At 39.4% G+C, this 14,577-nt stretch overlaps 2 protein-coding genes across 2 annotated transcripts in view; both read left to right on the forward strand.

Annotated features, from left to right (window-relative positions):
• Positions 1-14,577, forward strand: part of LOC308509617 (uncharacterized protein) — a 44,606-nt gene that overhangs the window by 23,556 nt on the left and 6,473 nt on the right. The gene's annotated exons all lie outside the window — the stretch shown is intronic.
• LOC308509216 (large ribosomal subunit protein uL6-like) lies at positions 13,955-14,548 on the forward strand (the record flags this gene model as incomplete). Its single annotated transcript, XM_081076980.1, has 1 exon — positions 13,955-14,548. The coding sequence occupies exon 1, from the start codon at positions 13,970-13,972 to the stop codon at positions 14,546-14,548; it is 579 nt and encodes a 192-aa protein (XP_080933106.1). The 5' UTR covers positions 13,955-13,969.

The following is a 14,577-nucleotide window of genomic DNA, read 5'->3' on the forward strand; positions in this document are numbered from 1 at the left end:
CCTTATTTATTATTGTATTGGTTACCCTTGACTTTGCAGTATATAGTTAACCCAAGTTCTCTTTGAAATAACACTTAACCACTTCATTGATTGTGTAAATCTCTTACAACAGAGTCTTCCCAATTCTGCCCTTCCCTGCGCCATAATATTGCTGTCATTTATTTTACTTATCCATAAGGTAGGATTACTGAGTACATTGTTGCTAGTATTATTTTTGAACAAATTGTTATCTGTCGGATTAATAAAGAATTTTTAAGTGATATTACTGTCCCTTCATTGATTCCTTCTCAAACACTACCTTCATCATCTTCCTTCCTTGTGAAGAATTTCCTTTAATATTTCATGCAAAAGAGGTATACTGGTGATCAGTTCCCTCAACATATGCTCGTCCCACAAAGTCTTTAATTCTCTCTCACCTTTGAAGGATAATTTTGCTCAATACAGAATTCTAGTCAAGTTTTAGAATTCTAGTTTATTTCTGTGAACATTTTAAATATTTCATTCTATAAATGGTGCAACCACTTGGAAAACAGTTTGGCAATTCCTCAAAAATTAAACCTAGAATCATCATATGGCCCATCAATTCCCCTCCTAGGCATGTGTTGAAGAAAAGTGAACACATATGTTTGAACAAAAATTTTTACTTGAATATTATAATAGTGTTATTAATAGTAGTCAAAAATGAAAATAAACAAAATGTCTCTTAATGGATGAATAGGTAAACAAAAAGTGTTTTATCCATACAATGGAATATTATTTGGCCATAAAAACGAATGAAGTATTGGTACATGCTAAAACATGGTTGTCCCTTGAAAAACATTATGCTGAGTGAATGAAGTCAATCACAAGATCATATGTAATTCCATTCATTTGTAAGTCCCAAATAAGGTAATATATAAAGACAAAAAGTAGATTAGAAATTCCTAAGGCTGGTGATTGGAGGAGGAAGATGGCAATATTGGCAGTGATGGCAAAAGTATAGAAAAGTTTGTTTTTGAGGTGACGAAAATGTTTAAAAATTGACTTGGTCGTGATTGCACACATCGGGGAATGCACTGAAAACTGTTGAATTGTGCACTTTACATGGGTTGCACTGTATATTATGTACATTTTATCTCCATTAGGCTGTTCATATAAATAAATAAATGCATTAAAAGTTTTTCAGTGCAACACTTAGGCATATAAGGGTTTCTAAAGTAGGTCATACATCCATCACCTCACAGTTACTGTGTGTGTTTGGGGGCGGGGGATGAGAATACTTAATCCATTCTTAGCAAATTTCAAGTGTACAATAAGTATATGTATATCAAATCATGTTGTAATCTTTAAATATAGACAGTTGTATTTGTCAATTATACCTCTATAAACCTGGTGGAGAAAAAGAATTTAAGGTGCATTCCTAGTTTATATAACGATTTATTGTTTTTTTTATATAGTAAAAATGGGAATCAGTTGTCTTAGGGTTATTATAGTCATTTACATTTCAGAGTTCTCTGGGGACAGAGGTAAAAACTGATGTAAATTAAATTTCCTTCCAGTGTGAAATGTAATGAACACATCTCACACCCTGTGGTTAGACTGAGAAGAGTCCTTGCGCCCAGGCTGGAGCTGTGGTTTCCAACTTCCCCCCAGAACCAAGTGCTCTGGATTCTTTCCGTTAAGGACCAAGTGACTAGGGGTGGGGAAGGGATGAGGGAAAGCTCATTGCTGTCAAGGATCAAAGTTTGAAATGAAGCCAGACTCTGTTACAGATGGTGAGGTCACATTGTCTGTGTTTCCAAACAAGGGTCACAGTTCCATGAGTGGTCTGAAAGCCTTGCACCAAGCCCTTGACCTCTAGAGGACATAAGAGCCTCTTGTTCCAGTGTCACCTGGCCGAGTTGCCTTCATGTTCTGCACTTACTTGCTCCATTTGGAAATTCAAGAATTTCCTGTGCACACCTGTGCCCATATGTTCACGAAGAGCTGGGCAAATATGGTACCTTTAGCCCCAGGCCAGACAAAAGTTCTGTTTCAAGTCTGAGTCTCGGGTCCTCCTAAGGGCTGTCACTCAGGCTCGAGAAGGCGCGCCATTGTGAAGCTATCCAATCAGAGGTGCTTCTGGGGCAGGTGGGTGGGGCGAGATACCGCCTGGGCGTGGACTTCCCAGCTACCTTCAGGCCTGGCTAGGGAATGTGCGTCGTCTGTCATTAACGGTCCCTGCTGGCCCTGTTGTAGTTTGTGTGGCGATGTGATCTACCCGGGTAGTGGGAGTTTAGGCAGGACTCAGGGAAACGCAGGAAACCAAAAATGGTGAGTGTGCGGGGCCGGGTTCGCAGACGGGGACGAGAGGCTGGTTGGAACCGGCTGGAACCGGCTGGAACCGGCTGTGGTGGGACCCGGCCTCCCCTCGGTGAAGTCGATGGAGTGCGTCGGGGGCACCGCTGAGACCACAGTCCTCTCCGGCTCGCATCGTGGGGACTGGGCGGGTAGCGGGCGACTTCGGCCCCGGAGCCTCTTGGGCAGCTCTGCGCCCGCAGTCCCGCGTCTCCCCGGATGGGGCGGTGACCACGGGGAGGGTCGTCAGTGGACAGTCGTGACTCCGTCTACGCGGCTCGTGCGTGGGAGGAGCTGTGGTCTGTGGGGTCCCCCCAGCTCCTTTCAACCCAGGGGTCCCGTTTTTTTCCTGAGTGTTTCAGATTTGGGGAAGCAGGGTCTCAACTCCAGGACCCTGTTCCCCCAGATCGGCTGCTCCTAGGAGTGACAATAAACTCCTAAATTTCCAGATCCGACCTCGAATCCCCAAAGCCAACTTCCCTTCTGCGACTCGCAGCATCATTATCAACTCTTTGTCCTCTGGGGGCATTTCAAACAGACTCAATATTTTAATTGTTTATTTTTTTTAGCAGAATCATTTTAGCGGAACGCTCTGTCTTAAAAGATTTATATTTTTGCATTTTTTTTTTTTCATGAGAAGAAAGCCGAAAATAAGCACCTGGGTGGAATACGCTGTATGAAATCCCCGTTCCTCCTGCCCTGGGCACAGACGTCCTCTGGGAAGTCCTTTGCGTGGAGGCTCCTCTTGGGAAACTTTCCTGGGTGGTCTGTCCTATCAGCGCTGTCCCTCCTGGGTTTGTCACTTGAAAACATATTGACGTATTTAAATATCATTTTTTTCAATAGAAATAAAGTGTATTTAATCGATAGAGCTTGAAAGACAGTGTAAACCACTTCCAAAGAGGCACGAAAGAGGTGACTTCCGACAAAGCATTCTAGTATTACATTCCATTTTTATGGGGTTCTTTCACTTCTTACTTTCTGAGCAGGTGTAGTGAGTTTCTGAGGGTTTATTTTCGGTGCTTCCAAATACAGTTCCAGGCCTGAGCATTGCGGAGCAGAATGGTTCAAGTAGATTTCCGGAGAAAAGCTAATGATCCCTGGAAATGGGGGTGTCACTGCATAGGGTTGGGTGGGGGTGGGGGATGATGCCCGTTCTGAGGTTGTGGTTGTGGGTCTTTGCATTGCGGGTATAATTTGTGCACAGTGAGATGGTCTGTGACGATCCGGTGTTCTGTCTGGTGGACGAAGGGTTTATGAATTGGGGAGTTCATTTGGGTCAGGATCTTAAACTGAATCAGGCTGAGAGTTTCCTCACTGTGAGAATGGAAGCCTGTGGGAGGGAGCGCTTCCATGCTTACAGGAGGGTGTGTGTGTGTGTGTGTGTGTGTGTGTGTGTAGCGGTCACTGCTCTGGTGTCCCTCCCTTCTTCCCCAGGGACTGACCCATTCCAGGGGTTCTGTCTCAATCCGTGTCTAGACGCCAAGTTTGCGATTATGTTCACCTTTCTGAATGTGGGTTTCCTTCTGAACTGTAGGGAAGTGGGCTGCTTATCTGTTTTGATTCCAATAATTGGTATTCATTTTCGTTGTATTTCTTTAACCATTGAATATTACAGCCATTTCATTCTCGTTTCCATTATATTTTATGTTTTAAACCTGGGCTTTTAAAATATAACTTGACTGAGGGATATACAGTGTGAATAAGGCACGATTGTGGAAATTAATAGAGTTTGGTTCCATTTAGGCAAGAGAACCTGAAGATGTGAGATGGGTATTTTTAAGTTCTCACGTGCTTACTCCATTTTTAGGTCAGTTTTTGTATGTCCATATGTCTAGAGAACTTTTGCTCTTAAAAGTCTATACTATTCCTAAGGCAAATGAATCTGTATTTCAATGGATGTGAGAAAAAAGCAGTTGATTTTTTTTTCATTGCTAAAAGGAAAATAACTCAAAACTTACGGAGACCTTTGAATTTTCTAGTTCATTTCAATACTTAATTGCAAACCCCTAATATGATATATGTTATTATTTCTGAAAATATTCCCAGTGTGAAAAACAGTGGATGGACAAACTATTATAATTACTGCCCCTTCTACTTTTTATCAGAAAGGGATTTGGGAGTTTTTGATGGTCTGCAGTTTTTAGTGATTAAAGGATTAAATCTTGGAGTGGTGTTCTGTGTAGAAAAGTTAAAATTAAATTAATTTTAAAACAAAAGTTAATTTAAAGTAATAATTAAGCATAGGATATATGATTATAGAAAATATAAGTATTTTCTCATTAAAAAATATTTATTTAATTGGGGGAGAGTGTGTTTTCCAGGACCCATCAGCTCCTAGTCAAGAGGAGCTGTTTTTTATTTTGTTTTTTGTTTTTTGTTTTCAATCTAGTTGTGGAGGGCGCAGCACACTGGAACCTTGTGGGAATGGAACTGGTGACCTTGGTGTTATGAGCACCGTGCTCTCATCAACTGAGCCAACTGCCCCCCACCCCATCTCCTTATTTTAAATAAGTAGTGTGTTGGAAGGTCTCTCAGACAGGAATCTAACTTAAGAAGACTTCCTGCCTACATATCCTGGTTCACTCTAGTACTCTAAGTATAGCCACCCTCAAAACAATAGTTTTAATCTCTTCTAGATCATGCCATTAGTGTTTCTTTACATAAAAACAAGACAGTGTGAATGCCTACTTTTCTTAACCATGTTTATTCTTGTAATGAGTACTCTGGTATTTGATGTTTATTTACTGACGCCTTAAGCCCCACCCCTCCCTTTCCCCCTCCTGCTTACCTGTCAGGCTGATGAGAAGCCTGGAGGCTCCTGCACTGGGAGCTGCTGCTCGCTGGGGAGCCCTCCTGTGAGCTGTGCTGCCCTGCGCTGTATCGTGGACCCACCCAGCCTGGGGCTGTATACAGAGGACTCTGAGTTGACAGTTTTAGTTATTCCTTTGAGAGCATGAATATGGGAATGGGGCCCTCCTTACAGTGGTTTTGGATCCATGTCTTGGTTGGAGCCTCTCTGTGTGTTTAGAGTGAAATTGTAACTAGGCTGAGTTCTCCTTGATATTAGGGTGGGTCTTGGAGGTGTATTAGGATGATTATACCCTGTGAGTGAGGTGAGCCCATCAGATGGTTACTCCTTAAAGATGTGTTTTGTTTTGTTTTCTCTTAGTTTAAAAAAGTTTTTAATTTATTTTTATTAAAGTATGGTTGACATGATATTTATATTAGATTCAGGTGTACAACATAGTGATTTTACATTTATATATTTTACAATGTGATCACCAAAATAAATATAGTAACCGTCACCATAGAAAATTATTACGATATTATTGACTGATTTTCCCTATGCTGTAAAATTATAACCTGGTGACTTATTTATTTTATAAGTGGAAGTCTGGACCTCTTATTCCTCTTCACCTTTTTCACCCATCCCCCTAAACCCTCCCCCTTTTTTTCTGGTAACTATTAGTTCTCTGTTCTGTGAGTCTGTTTCTTTTGTTGTTGTTGTTTGTTTTGTTTCTTTAGATTCCACATACTCATGTAAGTGTAATCATGCGGTATTTGTCTTTTCTTGTCAGACTTTTTACTTAGCATAAAGTCTCTAGCTCCATCCATGTTGTTGCAAATGGCAAGATTTCATTCTTTATTATGGCTGACTAATTAATATTCCATTGTCTGTATATATATATATATATATATATATATATATATATATATATATATATATGTTTATGTATATATCACATCTTTTATTGTACATAATACTGCAGTTAACATAGGGCTGTGTATATCTTTTTGAATTAGTGTTTTTGTTGTGTTTGGGTAAATACCCAAAAGTGGAATTGCTGGTTCGAATGATAGTTCCAATTTTAATTTTTTGAGGAACCTCCATACTATTTTCCATAGTGGCTGCACCAGTTTACAATCCTACCAACAGTGCATGAAGATTCCCTTTTCTCTATACCCTTGCCAAGATTTGTTGTATATTGACTTTTTGATAATAGCTATTTTGGCAGGTGTGAGGTGCTAGATACAAGGTCGGACAATTAAGTTCGCAAACTCATCCTAGAAAAAGTGCTACATACCTCATTGCTGAATGTCACTGTGGTCACCTTCGAAGTATTCCCCTTGGGAAGCTATGCACTGACGTCAGCGCCTAGTCCACCCTTCAAACCAATTTTGGAACTCTTTTTCTGGAATGGCCATCGGATCTGTCATCGTTATTACCATTGATGTCCTGAATATTATCAAAATCAAAATGTCTTCATTTCAATGTTTCCTTTATCTTCGGGTAAAGAAAGAAGTCCTTGGGGCCCAGGTCTGGTGAGTAGGAGGGTGTTCCAATACAGTTATTTGTTTACTGTCTAAAACTCTCTCACAGACAGTGCCATGTGAACTGGTGCATTGTCGTGATGCAAGAGCCATGAATTGTTGGCAAAAAGTTTGGGCCGGCCGGGTGGCGCAGGCGGTTAGAGCTCCGTGCTCCTAACTCCGAAGGCTGCCGGTTCGATTCCCACATGGGCCAGTGGGCTCTCAAAAAAAAAAAAAAAAAAAGTTCAGGTCGTTTTCATCTAACTTTTTCACACAGCCTTTTCAGCACTTCCAAATAGTAAACTTGGTTAACTGTTTGTCCAGCTGATACTAATTCATAATGAATGATCCCACTGATATCAAAAAAAGCTTAGAAACATCATTGCAACAAGTTCGTGAACATAATGGTCAGACCTCAAATAAACAAACTGATGGTTGCCAAAGGAGGAGGCTAGGGAATGGGCAGAAAAATGGAAGGGGATTAAGAAGTACAAACTTCTAGTTATAAAATAAGTCATGGGAATATACAGTCATGGGTAATATACAGCATAGGGAATAGAGTCAATAATATTGTAATGACTATGTGTGGTGACAGATTGTTACTAGACTTATTGTGATCAATTTTTAAGGTATATAAACGTTGAATCACTATGTTGTACACTTGAAATGAATATAATGTATATCAACTATAATTAAAAATAAATCTTACAAAAGTAGTAATGGTAGGCACCGTGTCGTGTTCCTGATGTTAGGGGGAAATCTCAGCTGTTTACCATTGAGTATGTTAGCTGTGGGTTTTCATATATGGACTTTATTATATCGCTAGATGTTCTGTCTAGTTTCATTTTGTTGAGAGGTTTTTTTAAAAAAAAATCATGAATGGATGTTGTATTTTGTCAAATGTGTTTTTTGCATCTACTGAGATGATAATGTGATTTTTATCCTTTGTTCTGCTATTGTGGTGTGTTTTGTTGATTGATTTGTGGATATTGAAACATTTTTGCATCTCTGGAATAAATTTTACTTGATCATGGTATATTATCCTTTTAATGTATTGTTGAATTCAGTATGCTGATCTTTTCTTGAGGATTTTTACACCGATGTTAATCAGGGATACTGATCTATAATTTTTTTTATAGTGTCTTTTTGTATCAGAGTAATGCTAGTCTTGTAGAATGAGTTTAGAAATGTTTCTTTCTCTTTGAGTTTTTGGAATACTTTGAAAAGTATAGGTAATAATTCTTCTTTAAGTATTTGGTAGAATTCATCAGGGAATCTGTTAGGTCCTGGACTTTTCTGTAAATGTCTATTAAGTTTGTTGGGGTTTCTTTCATTACTGATTAAATTTTGTTACTAGTTATCAGTTTGTTCAGATTTTCTGTTTCTTCCTGATTTAGTCTTGGAAATGTGAATGTTTCTAGGAATTTTATCCATTTGATCTTGGTTGTCCAGTTTGTTGGTGAGTAGTAGTTTATAGTATTCACCTATGATTATTTGTATTTCTGTGATATTGGTTGTATCTTTCCTTTCATTTCTGATTTTATTTGGGGTTTTTTTTTCTTGATGAGTTTGGCTAAGGTTTTATTAACTTTATCTTTTCAATGAAGCAGTCTTAGTTTCATTGATCTTTTCTATTTTTTTTTTTTTGGCTCTACTTCATGTATTTCCACTTTGATCTTTATTTCCTGCTACTAACTTTGGGTTTTGTGTGTTCTTTTTATTATAATCCTTTTCAGTGTAAGTTTAGGTAGTTTATTTGAAATTTTAATTTTGTTTCTTTAGGTAGGCCTGAATCACTGTAAACTTTCCTCTTACAATTGCTTTTGCTGTGTCACATAGATTTTGGAATACTGTGTTCTTATTTTCATTTGTTTCACATATTTATATTTCTTTGTTAGCCTCTTGATTATTTAGTGGCATATAGTTTCGCCTCCATGTGTTTGTGTGTTTTCCACTTTTCTTTTAATTGATTTCTAGTTTTATACTGTTGTGGTCAGAAAAGACACTGGATATGGCTTCAATTTTAAATATATTGAGACTCATTTTGTGGTGTAACACGTGACCTATCCTGGAGAATGTTCCATGTGCACTTGAAAAAGAATGTATATTCTGATATATTTGGATGGAATGTTTCTGTAAATATTTATTAAGTCCGTCTGGTCTAATGTGTCTTTCAAGGCCAATGTTTCCTTGTTGGTTGTCTGTTGGGATGATGTGTGCATTTATATAAGTGGGTTGTTAAAGTCCCCTACTACTATTGTTATACTATCAATCTCTACCTTTATGACTGTAATTTTTGCTTTATGTATTTGGGCACTGATGTGTTGGGTACATAAATGTTTACAACTGTTACATCTTTTTATTGGATTGATTCTATTATCATTATGTAATGCCCTTCTTTGGCGCTTATTAGAGACTGTTTTAAAGTCTATTTTGTTTGATGTAATTGTTCCTACACCAGCTTTCTTTTCAGTATTTGCATGAAATATCTTTTCCCATCCCTTCAATGTCAGTCTGTGCGTGCCTTTAGATCTGAAGTAATTCTTTGTAAGCCAATATATGTGGCTGTTTTTATCTGTTCAGTGACTCTGTCTTTTGATTGGAGAATTTAGGCCATTTACATTTAAAGTAATTATTGATGGGTATGGACTTATTGCCGTTTTATTAACTGTTTTCTGATTATTTTTGCAGTTCTTCTCTGTTCCTTTCTTCTCGTGCATTGGTGACTTTCTTTAGTGTTATGTTTGGATGCATTTCTCATTATTTTGGGGAGTACCTGTTACAGGTTTTTGGTTTGTGGTTATCATGAACCTCATATATAACCTGTGTTTATAGTCTATTTTAAGTTGATGTTTTAAAGTTAAGTTCAGCATATTCTAAAAGCACTACATACTTTATTCATTCCCCCCATATATTTTTTTTGACATTATGTTTTGCATCTTTGTGTGTGTATGTGTATATCCTTAATTATTTTAGGTACATATGATTTTACTATTCATACTAACTTTATAATTAGTTGATCTACTTTTACTATATGCTTGCCTTTACCATTGACTTTTTTTTAAAAGATTTTATTGGGGAAGGGGAACAGGACTTTATTGGGGAACAGTGTGTACTTCCAGGACTTTTTTCCAAATCAAGTTGTTGTCCTTTCAATCTTAGTTGTGGAGGGCACAGCTCAGCTCCAGGTCCAGTTGCCGTTGCTAGTTGCAGGGGGTGCAGCCCTCCATCCCTTGCGGAAATCGAATTGGCAACCTTGTAGTTGAAAGCCCACGCTCCAGCCAACTGAGTCATCTGGAAGCTCAGTGGCAACTCAGCTCAAGGTGCCAGGTTCAATCTTAGTTGCAGGGGGCACTGCCCACCATCCCTTGAGGGATTCGAGGAGTTCAACCGGCAACTTTGTGGTTGAGAGCCCACTGGCCCATGTGGGAATCGAACCAGCAACCTTCGGCATTAGGAGCATGGAGCTCCAACCGCCTGAGCCACCGGGCTGGCGCCCACCATTGAGTTTTTAAAAATATTTTCTTATTTTTAGTTCTGTCCTTTTATTTTTTGCTTATAGAAGTCTCTTTAGCATTTCTTTTAGAGCTGATGTAGTGGTGATGAACTTTTTAAGTTTTTGCTTGTCTGGGAAACTCTTTATCTCCTTTAATTCTGAATGGTAACCTTGCTGGGTAGAATGTTGTTCATGGTAAGTTTCCCTTTTATTACTTTGATTATGTTGTACCATTCCCTTCTGGCCTGCAAAGTTTGTGTTGAAAAATCAGCTGACAGTCTTATGGGAGCTCCCTTGTATGTAACTAACTACTTTTCTCTTGCTACTTTTAGGATTACTTTTTGTCTTTAACCATTGGTATTTTAATTATGTGTCTTGTGGATCTCTTTGGGTTCTTCTGATGTGGGACCTTTTGTGCTTCCTGATTTGGATGTCAGTTTCCTTTACCAGTTTAGGGAAGTTTTCAGCCATTATTTCTTCACATAGGTTTTCTGTCCCTTTCTTTTCTTCTTCTGGGATCCCTATGATCATAATGGTAGTACACGTAATGCCCCACAGGTCCCTTAAACTATCCTCATTTTTTGAAATGCTTTTTTCCTTTTGCTGTTCCAGTTGGGGATTTCTACTATGTGTTTTCCAGTCCACTGACTCATTTTTCTGCAGTATCTAATCTGCTGTTGATTCCCTCTAATGCATTTTTTTTTCATTTCAATTATTGCATTCTTCAATTCTGATAAGTTCTTCTATATATTTTTTTTCTTAAATCTTTTTGTTGGCATCCTCCCTGAGTTTATCTATTTTTTTCCCCAATTTCATTGAAAATCTTTATAATCATTGCTTTCAACTCTTTATCTGGTAGATCGCTTGTTTCTGCTTCATTTAGTTCTTTTGCTGGGGTTTTGGCCTGTTCTTTCATTTCGAGTATAATCCTCTTTTGCCTACCTCCCTTTGTTTGTTTCTATGTAGTAGGCACATCAGGTAGTCTTAAAAATGTGACCTTATGTACCATGTGTCCCCGAAAATAAGGGCTAGCCAGACCATCAGCTCTCGTGCATCTTTTGGAGCAAAAATTAATATAAGACCTGGTATTGTATTGTATTATATTATATTATGTTATATTGTGTTATGGTGTGTTATGGTGTGTTATGTTATGTTATACCTGGTCTTATGTTATAGTAAAATAAGATCGGGTATTATGTTAATTTTTGCTTCAAAAGACGCATTAAAGCTGATGGTACAGCTAGGTCTTATTTTTGGGGAAACATGGTAGGTGTCCTCTGACGTCTGGTGGTGCAGTCCCTCCAAAAGTATAGTGTTTCAGGGGTATCTCTTGTGTGGGTTGCACACACCCTCTTGTTGTAGTTGGGTGGTAATTGCTGTGGGCACAACTATGGATGTGGTTGTCCCTCAGGCTGACTGGCTGTGAGGACAAACTGTGACTGCTGCAGACCAATTGGTGTGTGGGAACTGGCCCCATTGAGTAGGAACTGCTTTTGAGGGGCGTTAGTGCTGGCCAAGGCCACCTGTTGGGTGTGTTGATGTGGAGCTGCTTGGATGGGGCTCTGGTCTGTGTTGAGGATGGCTGCCAGGTGCTCAGGGTTTTGAGCCATTTGGGAGGTACTCTGGTGTGTGCCAAGGCCAGCCACTGGGTGTGCCTGTTCTGGAGGCTCTTGGGAGGTGCTTTGGTGTGGGTTGAGGTCAGCCAATGGTTGTGTAGGCACTGAAGTGGCTGAGGGGAGGCTGTGGTGTGGGCTATGGCATTCCCAGTGTGACAGGGTTGGATCTACCTGTGGGAACAGAAATACTGGAATGGTGTCCTACTTAACATTGTCCTGGGTTGATGTCATGGCTGGAACCTATTTGTGTCTTTAGAGTGAAGCTGTGAATGAGGCTGGTGTTGCCCCAACAGTACTGAGGGCATGCCCGGTGAATGAAGTATGCCCATCAGGTGATCATTTCTTAAAGAGCAGTTATTTCAGATAAAAGAGAGAAAGTGAGGAGACAGGGAAAGCAGCTCAGACCTGGTGGACTGAGTCCACTCTCCTGATACAAAGGGCTCCCCAGACCCCTAAGTACCTCTGCTGCTGCTGCCCCTGCCTCTACTGCAGCCCAGATCCTGACCCTCTGAGCTACTGAGGCAACACCCATGGCCTCACTGGGGCACAGCAAAGGGGTTAGTTCTAACAGGACTTAAGCCCAGGGTCCTTAAATCCTACACAGCAGCCATTTCCATGGGGGAGGCCTGTAACCCAGATGGTGCTGATTTGGGGCTCCCTGGGGGAAAAACGTTTCTAAGTATCTGGGTAGAAAGGATACCCTACCCCCTGAAGTATTCACAGTGACCTGAAATACAAAATAGAAAGGACATGAGAGAGGGAACAAGAGGAAAAATATATTGAAAAAAGATTCTCAACCAAACCCAACTGGAAATTCAAAATTTATAACAAAAAAATAAATAAATAAAAGGGCATGCCTTGGATTTAGAGCCTCTAAAAATTGATTTTGAGTTAATGTTACCATTTCCTGTAGTGTAGTAATTCACAAGTCTTCATGCAATTACTCAATGCTAGGTTAAATCACAGTTATACCTGGGATCTCAATAAATTGAGGCAAGGTTCCCCATGATCTTAAGGGAATTACTGAATTTAATATAGAGGACAAATCTGTGTACTTTGCCTTAACCATCAGAATGCCTTACTTTGCCTTATGGTCATAATAGTCATATCTTAAATATCCCATAATGAGCAGGAAATTAGTAATTAGTAATTCATAAATTGAAATTAAACTAAAATAACTTTGCTACTTCCAAATTGGCTTCATGAACTGAGACTCCATGGTCCTTAGCCCTTAGTAAAATTAGTTAATATAGCCTGGTGTAAATTAAACAGGGCCTAGAGGGATTGAAAATTGTTATAAGAAACCTTTTAGGAAGAAGTGATTATTCCCACTGCTTCTCCTTTAAACGTCTGAATGTGACCTGTTCTTAAACCTGGAAAGAATGAATGCCACCTCACACTGGATTACCACAACCTTGAGGCTGTGGTCACACCAAAAATATTCCTACACCCAGTCCCCAACATTATGGAACTGACTGCCTCCATCCACTCAGCAACGGGTACATTCTGTTCTCATAGATTTAGGTAAATCTGGTCTGCTCAGTGCCGATGTCAGCAGCCTCTTATATGCCATTCACCTTAACCTCTGAAGGGACATAACATGCCTTTACCTGGTTCTCCTCAGGGAACCTCAGCACCATTGCCACCACACACAGTCTCTGCAGGCAAGAGCTGAACTGCGTTTACCCGTTTGCCTTGCTCCAGGAGAGCAGGTATGGCAGACATGACATTCATGAAATTCTTCATTGTGAACACTCTGATATTTAGGACACAAATATATTAAATATGGGCTCACAAAAAGTGAAGGGGCCATTGCTCAAAACATGAGGCCTTGATGCCTTGGTTCCTTCTTAAATGCTGCCATTTATTTTACTTATTTATAAGCACATAATTACTAAATACATTGTTGGTTATATTATTTTAAAGAAAATATCATTTGTTATATTATGATATGAAACAAAATGTATTTTGCCTTCATTTATTCCTTTTCTAATTCACCACCTTCATCATTTACATTCTTTGTTATGAATTTTTGAACGTTTCTTTCAGAGTTGGTGTAGTCATGACAGATTCCCTCAATTTTGTCTAAGAAAGCCCTACTTTATTTTTGAAGGATAATTTTGCTTTACGCGGAATTATTGGAGAGTGGTGTTTCTCTTTTAAAACTATAAAAATTAGTGTTTTGTTGTTTTGTTTTGTTTTGTTTTTTGCCGCATCTACTACAAGGATGAAGACCATTCTCAGCAATCAGATTGTAGATGTTCCAGAAAATGTGGACAGCATTTTGAAGGGACGCACAGTGATTGTGGAGGGCCCCAGAGGCACCCTGTGGGGGGACTTCAATCACATCAATGTAGAACTCAGTCTCCTTGGAAGGAAAAAGAAGAGGCTCCGGGGTGACAAATGGTGGGGAAGTAGAATGGAACTGGCTCCTGTCCACACTATCTGTTGTCATGTACAGAACACGGGCAAGGGTGTTATCCTGGGCGTCCGTTACAAGATGAGGGCTGTGTGTGCTCACTTCCCCATCAACATCGTCATTCAGGAAAATGGTTCTCTTGTTGAAATCCGAAATTTTTTGGGTGAAAAATACATCCACGGTGTTCAGATGAGGTCAGGTGTTACTTGTTCAATATCTCAAGCCCAGAAAGATGAGTTAATTCTTGAAGGAAATGATAGTGAACTTGTATCAAATTCAGCTGCTTTAATTCAGCAAGCCACAGCAGTTAAAAATAAGGATGTCAGAAAAATTTTGGGTAGTATCTGTGTTTCTGAAAATGGAACAGTTCAGCAGGCTGATGAATAAGATCTAAGTTGTCCAGCTATAGAAACACC

This window comes from Rhinolophus hipposideros (assembly GCF_964194185.1).
Source record: "Rhinolophus hipposideros genome assembly, chromosome: 16".
NCBI classification, from domain to species: domain Eukaryota; kingdom Metazoa; phylum Chordata; class Mammalia; order Chiroptera; family Rhinolophidae; genus Rhinolophus; species Rhinolophus hipposideros.